Consider the following 11453-nt stretch of genomic DNA (forward strand, 5'->3'; position numbering starts at 1 on the left):
CAGTCTGGAAATCACCCTCCATGTAGATGTAGAGGTTCTGATGGGTCTCCAGTGTCCTCACTGAGACAAACGCCAATAATAATAAAATATTAGCTGATGATGAGGAGGAGGAGCTTCATCTCGGGATCAGTAGATATTTTAAACATGTGGTGACCATCAGTCTTATAAAGGCATGTGTGGCTTCATCCATAGAGATGATGGCGATTCTGAGGTTTTGTTTAGTGCTGAGTGGATGAGGTCTGGATTCTGGACCCGGTCCAGGTCTTCGCGGCCTCTCTGGTCCGTTGTGATAAACAGCCGGATGTATTTGGAGGCAGGTGGATGTTCCATTCTACGGTCGAGTGCCGGCATACAGAGTCAGAGCTGTGACCTCTTCACACTCACATTGAGGAGTATCAACAGGTTCTGAGCCGGTTCTGTTGGACCCAAACAGGTCGTACAGTAATCACTTCACTCTCTGAAACATTTCAAGTCTCTCTGTTGACCATTTACAGAGTTTGACCCAAAATCTGATGGCTCTCTTCTCCAGTTTTAGGTCCATGTGGAAATCACTGCATGGGCTCAAGAACACTAGGCTGTAAAATCAGATGGTTCCCTGCTCAGTTTCAGGTCTGTGATGACATCACTAATGTTCACGTAGTAGTGGTCACATTAACGTGTGGAACTCAGTGATGATGATGATCAATAACTCTGAATACTTCCTCATGGAGGTTATTGATCATCCTGCTGCATCTCTGTGCTGCGTTCATGTTCTCAGAACTTCTGGATCTCTCCTTGATCAGCTAACATGGTTTGTCTCTTGGTTGCGGTGCTTTCAGGATCATTGATTCCTTCAGTCTCAGTACTGAGACTCATCAAAATCCAGAACACATTCAGCTCTGGTCTGATGAGGAGGTCCGTGGACCTGTTCAGCTTCGGGTTCTGTCTTTTTAAACATTTAAGGAGTGTTGCACTCATCAGTCTCTCAGGTCTGTTGCTGCCATCTGAAGGAGGATCTGATCAGTGACAGCTTTTCACTGGACCCTCTGGTTGTTGATCTTCCTCTCAGGTCATCTCTCAGCAGGAGTTTCCTCTGAAACATGTTTTATGTATGTCCCCTGTCTCTGTCTCCGTCCCCTCAGTCGTTGCCGTCCTCCTCGTCTCCTTTGCTGCCCTTGCTGAGTCTCTGGAAGCAGTGCACAGTGGAGGCCAGGAAGAAGCTGGCCACGATGGCCGCCACGGACACAGAGATGCCAGAGAAGATCACGATGAGGTAGTCGGTGAGGGACAGCGTCCCCCGGCACTCCCTGAAGCTGTCCTCCGAGAGGACACTGAGAGGGACATGACGGCCGTCCACAGGCAGGGAGCACTCGATCCCCTCCATACCTGGAAGAGGGAGGACAGGAAGTTAACCAGAGGAGAGACATGTGGACCGTACCAGGCCACCTTCTACGTCTGAGATGGTCCACATGTTCAGCTTTTAAAGTCATCACCTGAAACACGTGGAAGACCTGAAACACTGTAATACTGAAACACCTGGAACACCTGGAAACACTGGAGCACCTGAAACACCTGGAACACTAAAACACTGAAAGACTGAAACACCTGAAACACCTGGAACACCTAGAACACCTGGAACACCTGAAAGATCTGAAACACCTGAACCACCAGGAACACCTGTAACACTGTAACATGGGAGAAACACCTGGAACACCTGGAACACCTGAAACACCTGAACCACCAGGAACACCTGAAACACTGTAACATGGGAGAAACACCTGAAACACCTGAAACACCTGAAACACCTGAAACAACTGGAACACCTGGAACACCTGAAACACCGAAACACCAGGAACACCTAGAACACCTGGAACAACTGGAACACCTGAAACACTGAAACACCTGGAACACCTGGAACACTGAAAGACTGAAACACCTGAAACCCCTGAAACACCTGAAACCCCTGGAACACCTTAACCACCAGGAACACCTAAAACAGTGAAACATGGGAGAAACACCTGGAACACCTGGAACACTGAAACGTGGGAGAAACACCTGGAACACCTGGAACACCTGAAACACTGAAACACCAGGAACACCTGGAACACCTGAAACACCTGAAACACCTGGAACAACTGGAACATCTGAAACACCTGAAACACTTGGAACATCTGAAATACTGGAACACCCAGAACACCTGGAACACCTGGAACACTGAAAGACTGAAAGACTGAAACACCTGGAACAGCTGGAACACTGAAAGACTGAAAGACTGAAACACCTGGAACACCTGAAACACCTGAAACACTGAAACACCTGGAACACCTGAAATACTGGAACTCCTGGAACACCTGAAACACCTGGAACGGTGGAACCCTTAAACACCTGAAACACCTGGAACACCTGAAACATGGGAGAAACACCTGGAACACCTGGAACACCTGGAACACCTGGAAAACCTGAAACACCTGGAACACCTGGAACACCTGAACCACCTGGAACACCTGGAACACCTGGAACACCTGGCAGAGTATCAACAACATGAGGATGTAAGTCATGACATCATCGTTCCAGTGGATACAATTCTTCTGTGAAATGTTTCCCTTCTCTCTTATATTATACACACACATACACCGTCACTTTTTGTGTTTCTGCACTAATGTGAAGACATTTTGTCCACAAAGACACTTCATCTTTACACAGAGTTGTCTGGAGGCCGGCTGCACCCGAGAGTCACAATACATCACTGTCAGTGTGTCTATGTGTGTGTGTGTGTGTGTGTGTGTGTGTGTGTGTGTGTGTGTGTGTGTGTGTGTGTGTGTGTGTGAGAGTCAGTGTAGGACCAGAAGGGGTTTTCCATATGAAGAGGGGACTCAGTGACCTCATCTCTTGGTGATATTCCAGTCACGTGTCTCTACAACAGGCAGCCAGACTGATGCTCACACAGGCATGCAGGACACACACACACACACACACACACACACACATACACACACTGTATACATATATATATATATATATATATATATATATATATATATATATATATATATATATATATATATATATATATACATATATATTTAAAAAACTTTGCACTATTGTATAGATAGTTTTAATTTAATTTAATTATTCTATTTTATTTTATTGTATTTATTGTATATACTGTGCATTTTTATCTTTAATATTTTGTATTGTTGTCTTAATGCTTTCCTGTATCTATAATGCTGCTGTAGCAAAAAAAAAAAATTTCCCTTGGGGATTAATAAAGTATCTATCTATCTATCTATCTATCTATCTATCTATCTATCTATCTATCTATCTATCTATCTATCTATCTATCTATCTATCTATCTATCTATCTATCTATCTATCTATCTATCTATCTATCTATCTATCTATCTATCTATCTATCTATCTATCTATCTATCTATCTATCTATCTATCTATCTATCTATCTATCTATCTATCTATCATACCGACAGGACGTCATGAACAGAATGATAAATATACACATTAGTACTATCTGTGGGATGGATTATAATCATGTGAACAAACACTCCTGCAGGAACACATATGTAAACAACACGCACAAAACACACACAGACATTCAACAACACATAGATGCAGACATTTGTGCACATGAAGCACACAGATGCACTTATGTATGTAACAGATGATAATGTACACACAAACATGTTGTCAGAAGAACACAACATACACACAGATATGCACTGATGCACACACACTGATATAAACACACACTGATGCACACACACACTGATGCACACACACACACACACACACACACACACACACACACACACACACACACACACACACACACACACAGTGGTGCACACACAGTTGTGCACGCACACACACACACTAATGCATATAAACACTGATACACATACACACACTGGTGTAAACAGACTGGTGCTCACACACACCCACACAAAAACACTGATGCGATGTCACTGATGTGATGTCAGTGTTGTAATGTCACTGATGTGATGTCAGTGTTGTGATGTCAGTGTTGTGATGTCACTGGTGTGATGTCACTGATGTGATGTCAGTGATGTGATGTCACTGATGTGATGTCAGTGTTGTGATGTCACTGGTGTGATGTCACTGATGTGATGTCAGTGATGTGATGTCAGTGATGTGATGTCACTGATGCGATGTCACTGATGTGATGTCACTGGTGTGATGTCACTGATGCGATGTCACTGTTGGGATGTCACTGATGCGATGTCACTGATGTGATGTCAGTGATGTGATGTCACTGATGCGATGTCACTGATGTGATGTCACTGGTGGGATGTCACTGATGTGATGTCACTGATGTGATGTCACTGGTGTGATGTCACTGATGTGATGTCACTGGTGTGATGTCACTGATGTGATGTCACTGTTGGGATGTCACTGATGTGATGTCACTGATGTGATGTCACTGGTGTGATGTCACTGATGCGATGTCACTGATGCGATGTCACTGATGCGATGTCACTGTTGCGATGTCACTGATGAGATGTCACTGTTGGGATGTCACTGATGTGATGTCACTGATGTGATGTCAGTGTTGTGATGTCACTGATGTGATGTCACTGATGAGATGTCACTGATGCGATGTCACTGATGTGATGTCACTGATGCGATGTCACTGATGTGATGTCACTGATGAGATGTCACTGATGTGATGTCAGTGTTGTGATGTCACTGATGTGATGTCACTGATGAGATGTCACTGATGTGATGTCACTGATGAGATGTCACTGATGCGATGTCACTGATGTGATGTCACTGATGAGATGTCACTGATGCGATGTCACTGATGTGATGTCACTGATGCGATGTCACTGATGTGATGTCAGTGATGTGATGTCAGTGATGTGATGTCAGTGATGTTGTGTCCGGTATCAGGATTCTGTTACTGAATCAGACATGCTGCTTGTTTTGACCCGGCCGGTACCAACAGTACAGGATTGTGTTCTCAGTATGTAGTTTATCTTGTAGTTGTGTCTCTGAGTCTTATTTAAAACTCAGGAACTGTGCCGGTCCACAGTGAGACAGCAGCAGGTCCATCTTCTACACTGTTTAAATGCATCTCTGGCATTCAGCTGAGACGACACTGATCAGCTGTTTGACTTCCACTGTCGTTAAACTGTCTGTTAATGATGAGTTGTTGAAAGACTTTCACGTTACAGTATGTCTACATGTTAAAATAAAAAGTGTATATTAAAGTGTGATTGTGAACATCAGCAGGGTTCAAAGAAACAAAACAGGTCCTGAGTTTTAGTTTCAGACTTCAGTTTCCTGCTGACTAGTTTTATTGGACGATTTATGTAAACATGGAACTTTTTACATGACTACACTGATGATGTAACAACAAGTAGTTGTTACATTATCATGACGGAATATTAAATCAATCCTGTGTTTATCTGTGTGTGTGTGTGTGTGTGTGTGTGTGTGTGTGTGTGTGTGTGTGTGTGTGTGCGTGTGTGTGTGTGTGTGTGTGTATAAATGCCTGTGGTGGTGTGTACAGTGTAATAGTGTCTGCCTCCAGAGATCTTCCGGTTCTGATGCTGATGACACCAGAACTACAGCAGAACTTCATGGACAGGTCGGAAATCTGTCAGTAAAAGTTTAAGAGACTTAATATTTTGTGGACCTCTGAGACTTTCTGTCCCTTCACTGGACTTCCTGTTCTGATGAGACACAGACAGTCGGTACCTTCCCTGGACTTCCTGTCCTCTCTGATTGTTCTGAGACAGTCGGACCTTTGGGTCTTACCTGTTGGGAGTTTGTGCCGGTTCTCCGTCAGCCACATAAACATGTTGGCGAAGCGGCAGTTGCAGAGCCAGGGGTTTCCCTCCAAACGCAGCCTGCGGAGGGAGGGCAGCGGGTCCAGAACCCGGACATCCAGCACCGTGAGTCCGTTGCTCTCCAGGTCCAGCTCCCTCAGAGAGGTGAGCCCGGTGAAGGCCTCCAGGCCCACCGTGCTCAGGTACGGGTTGTTCCCCAGACGCAGTTTGATCAGACTCCTGGACTCCCCGAACGTCCCCGAGGGGATTTCTGTCAGGTTGTTGCTGCCCAGGTCCAGGAAGACCAATCTGGAAGACGTGCTCAGGGTCTCCGGGTCCAGCTGGGATAGGGAGTTGTTCCTCAGGTCCAGGTAGACCAGGTCGCTGTAGAGGACCAAGAAGTCCGAGGGGATCCAGGGAATCCAGTTGTTGGACAGTAGGAGACGACGGACGTCCAGAGGGACGGAGTCGGGGACTCTGGTCAGACCCTGACCTGTGCAGTCCACGGTGTGCTGGTCCGGACACAGACAGCTGGACGGACAGTTGTGCCCTCGTGTGAGTAAGGAGGAGGAAATCAGGGCGAGGAGGGGCTGCAGCCAGTTAACGCATGGTGACATCGTCGAGGGGGGAGCAGGGGAGAGGGGGATCAGGGGGACAGAGAGAGACACAGGAGGAGATCACAGATGGGGGAGGAGGGGAGACAGATGCTGCAGGCTCAGCATGGTGCCTCCATCCTCCCGTCCAGAACCAACCGGACTGCCACGAGAACCAAGCGGACCGCCGTAAGAGCAGGACACAGTCCTCCAGGAGATCATGTAACCAGCCGTCTGATCAGATGGCAGCCTGCTGGCTCTGAGGGGGGAGGGGCGGAGCCTAACAGAGCGTGAAGAGAGGAGAGGGGGGATTAACACTGAGGTAACTGGAACACACCAGGGGGCGGGGCTTGTGGGGGAAGCCACGACACGTGTGTGTGTGTGTGTGTGTGTGTGTGTGTGTGTGTGTGTGTGTATCTGTGCGTAGTGGGGACATCCCTACATGCCTCATCAAGCAGCTGCTCCTCTCAGCTGGATCTCTGACTCTCATCACAACTCTTCCTCCCACAGACACACATGAAGTGAAGATGAGGATGTCATCAGCATCTGTGACTCACGTGTGACGCTGTCACATACGTGTACCAACAGCAGCATAACGCGGTCTGCTGGAATCACTGTGTTTCCCGCCTCATCTGCCTCCTCCATCACCACTCTACATGTTCTCATCACGGCTCCGCCCTCTTCATGTTCTCATCATGGCTCCACCCACTGATCTGATGATGCAGTTCATCATGGTGTCACTCAGGGATCAGTTTAATTTCGTTACAGATCAACCAGATCTGGTGTTTAAAATGATTAATTATCTGCTTTATCTCAACTGATGCAGATTTTTAACATATACAGGCCTCATTTGATTTTTATTATATTTTTACTTAATTTGTTAAAAACATTAAAAATAATAAATATTGTGTCTTTATGTGATGTTACCTGAAGTTTGTATCGTCCTTATTGTTTATAAACTGTTTATTCACATAAACCTGAAACCTCGAGTTCAATAAGATAAAACATATAAACATATGAGTGGATGTATTACAGCTTGTTATTCTTAGTATTATGGTCTGAACATGCATGTGAACGCTGTCAGTAGAGTCCATGGATTACTAATCCTAATCCCTCAATCTTCTGTTTCCAGTGACGTCCGATCAGCAGAAATGAAATATTACATAAATATATGTGTGACGAGGCTGCAGGTTGAAATGAAGTATGAAGTATGAAGACAGTGAAGGTCTGATGGTTTGTTCCTCTGAAGAATATTGTTATAAAAACTGTTGTTAGATGCAGACTGCAGAGGAGGGTATCATCATTATTGTTATTATAATTTTTCTTCTTATCATCATTATTATTATTCATAATTCCATATTATTTATCTATTATTAAGGTCAGACATTTGACATCACATGTTCTGGATCTCCATTGACCCAACAGAATCTAACAGTGTAAACAGAACACGTCTCAGTAGATCAGGAGAGGTTGATATCATCACCTCTTTCTGTCCTTATTAATAAAATGAGTCCAGTCCAGGTTATCACTGCAAACCTGGAATATTCAGTTGGATAGTTTTTTAGTTGGATCCAATCAGAACCATCAGTGATGTCATCAACCATCAGTGATGTCATCGTCCATCAGTGATGTCATCGTTGGTTTGTGAACGTTATGAATCCTCCAGTTCAGATTCTGTCCGTCACCATCTTTGCTAGTTCGGAGCGGTTTGGAGCAGGAAGTGACCATATTTGGACGAGCTGGGGGAGGAGCCAGTGGTGGATCTGACCGATCTGATCGGAAACCTGACGATACTACGTCCCGCCCACCGATAGCTGTAACCTGACTGCACCACAGGCCTGTCAATCAAACAGACACGCCCCCAAAAACAGGTCTTCTTGAATCTTCTTTTCTAATGAATGAGGGATTATTTTCAGATGGACCTCCAGAAAACTAATAAGAAGGAGTGACTTTAGCTAACAACACCGAGATAACTGATGGACACATTTTATTCACTTTGGATTTGATGAGAGAAGTTGAATGGGAGTCTATGGAGCCGGAGGCTTTTTGGAGCCGACCACTAGTGGCACTTGGTGGTATTGCAGCTGAAGACACTTCTGCATCAAGCTGAAGACACTTCTGCATCAAAGTTCAGGCTACGAACACTTTTATATCCAGTCTGTGGTTTTATATAGTTTTATATCCAGTCTGTGGTTTTATATAGTATTATATCCAGTCTGTGGTTTTATATAGTTTTATATCCAGTCTGTGGTTTTATATAGTATTATATCCAGTCTGTGGTTTTATATAGTTTTATATCCAGTCTGTGGTTTTATATAGTATTATATCCAGTCTGTGGTTTTATATAGTTTTATATCCAGTCTGTGGTTTTATATAGTATTATATCCAGTCTGTGGTTTTATATAGTTTTATATCCAGTCTGTGGTTTTATATAGTATTATATCAAGTCTGTGGTTTTATATAGTATTATATCAAGTCTGTGGTTTTATATAGTATTATATCCAGTCTGTGGTTGGGGCTTGTAGTAATGTGGATGTTCTGGAATGGATGTCAGCTGAATCAGTCACTGCTAATAAACCTGGGAGGTGTTTCAGTTAAAGGTTGGACCCAAACATCAGGCACAAAGAAGCTGTAGCTCAGAAAAAAAGAAAAAGAAAGAACCAGAACTGATCTGATGAAGGAGAGAAGCTCAACAAAGAAAACCAAACAACAGGGTACCAATACAAATGAACTGAGAATCAAAGTGAAATCCACAGAAGGGAAACAGGCACGAAGGTGAAGGAAGTGAATCAGAAACATAGAGGACAACAGACACACTGAACTCAACACACTGACAAAGACAGACTGAAACATGGAGATTTTCTACTGACGGAGGTGATTGGACAGTGAGAGCAGCTGGGCTGATTAGAGAACTGAAAACAGGTGAGGTGGGTGTGGCCAGCAGGTAACAGCAAGGGAGAGAGAGAGAGAGAGAGAGAGAGAGAGCGAGAGGACCACAGGTGAACACGAAAAAACAGGGCAGACACACACAGGAAAGAGACTTTCAAAATAAACAGGAAAAATAAACAGAGAAAACATCAAATCATACAAAATCATGACAAAAAGGACACACATGAAGTTTGACATCAGCAGATCTTCATGACTACATCTCAGTGGACTGAAATAAAAATAATTATAAAAGTGTTGTAAGAAGATGTTGAACAGTCACAAACATCCAGTGATGTATAACTCAGTTCTGTTATGAGGTTTCCACAGTGACATTATCACGCAATATTGTGAGGTCATGACCTTTCTATGTTCAGTGCTCTGACATTATCTATGATGTAAATGGGAAAGTTATATCGTCTCCTTCCTGATTGATCTTAGTTCTAACAACCTAGAAAAACTTTCCCTGACAAGAGACTCACCTGTGGAGACTCACCTATGGAGACTCACCTGTGGAGACTCACCTGTGAAGACTCTCACTTGTGGAGACATGTGGAGACTCACCTATGGAGACTCACCTATGGAGACTCACCTGTGAAGACTCACCTATGGAGACTCACCTGTGAAGACTCTCACCTGTGGAGACATGAGGAGACTCACCTGTGAAGACTCACCTGTGGAGACTCACCTATGGAGACTCACCTGTGAAGACTCTCACCTGTGGAGACATGTGGAGACTCACCTGTGGAGACTCACCTGTGAAGACTCACCTGTGGAGACTCACCTGTGGAGACATGTGGAGACTCACCTGTGAAGACTCACATGTGGAGACTCACCTATGGAGACTCACCTGTGGAGACATGTGAAGACTCTCACCTGTGGAGACATGTGAAGACTCTCACCTGTGGAGACTCACCTGTGGAGACTCTCACCCGTGGAGACATGTGGAGACTCACCAGTGAAGACTCACCCATGGAGACATGTGGAGACTCACCCATGGAGACTCACCCATGGAGACATGTGGAGACTCACCAGTGGAGACTCACATGTGGAGACATGTGGAGACTCACCTATGCAGACTCACCTGTGGAGACTCACCTGTGGAGACATGTGGAGACTCACCTGTGAAGACTCACCTGTGGAGACTCACCTATGGAGACTCACCTGTGGAGACATGTGAAGACTCTCACCTGTGGAGACTCACCTATGGAGACTCACCTGTGAAGACTCACCTATGGAGACTCACCTGTGAAGACTCTCACCTGTGGAGACATGAGGAGACTCACCTGTGAAGACTCACCTGTGGAGACTCACCTATGGAGACTCACCTGTGAAGACTCTCACCTGTGGAGACATGTGGAGACTCACCTGTGAAGACTCTCACCTGTGGAGACATGTGGAGACTCACCTGTGAAGACTCACCTGTGGAGACTCACCTGTGGAGACATGTGGAGACTCACCTGTGAAGACTCACCTGTGGAGACTCACCTATGGAGACTCACCTGTGGAGACATGTGGAGACTCACCTATGGAGACTCACCTGTGGAGACTCACCTGTGGAGACATGTGGAGACTCACCTGTGAAGACTCACCTGTGGAGACTCACCTATGGAGACTCACCTGTGGAGACATGTGAAGACTCTCACCTGTGGAGACTCACCTATGGAGACTCACCTATGGAGACTCACCTGTGAAGACTCACCTATGGAGACTCACCTGTGAAGACTCTCACCTGTGGAGACATGTGGAGACTCACCTGTGAAGACTCTCACCTTTGGAGACATGAGGAGACTCACCTGTGAAGACTCACCTGTGGAGACTCACCTGTGGAGACTCACCTGTGAAGACTCACCTGTGGAGACTCTCACTTGTGGAGACATGAGGAGACTCACCTATGGAGACTCACCTGTGGAGACTCACCTGTGGAGACTCACCTATGGAGACTCACCTGTGGAGACTCACCTGTGGAGACATGTGGAGACTCACCTGTGAAGACTCACCTGTGGAGACTCACCTGTGGAGACTCACCTGTGAAGACTCACCTATGGAGACTCACCTGTGAAGACTCTCACCTGTGGAGACATGAGGAGACTCACCTGTGAAGACTCACCTGTGGAGACTCACCTATGGAGACTCACCTGTGAAGACT

The 11453-nt window shown here is 45.4% G+C and overlaps 1 protein-coding gene across 1 annotated transcript; it reads right to left on the bottom strand.

The window, feature by feature from the left end:
* Positions 1 to 1117: 1117 nt before the first annotated feature.
* lrrc38a (leucine rich repeat containing 38a) lies at positions 1118 to 6403 on the bottom strand. Its single transcript, XM_069139283.1, has 2 exons — positions 5776 to 6403; positions 1118 to 1365 (listed from the first exon to the last, which is right to left on the bottom strand). The coding sequence occupies exons 1-2, from the start codon at positions 6401 to 6403 to the stop codon at positions 1118 to 1120; spliced, it is 876 nt and encodes a 291-aa protein (XP_068995384.1).
* Between the last annotated feature and the right edge of the window lie 5050 nt (positions 6404 to 11453).

The sequence above is a fragment of the Embiotoca jacksoni genome, unplaced genomic scaffold, assembly GCF_022577435.1.
Source record: "Embiotoca jacksoni isolate LCO1_2020_lvr unplaced genomic scaffold, fEmbJac1.0.p SCAF_80, whole genome shotgun sequence".
NCBI classification, from domain to species: domain Eukaryota; kingdom Metazoa; phylum Chordata; class Actinopteri; family Embiotocidae; genus Embiotoca; species Embiotoca jacksoni.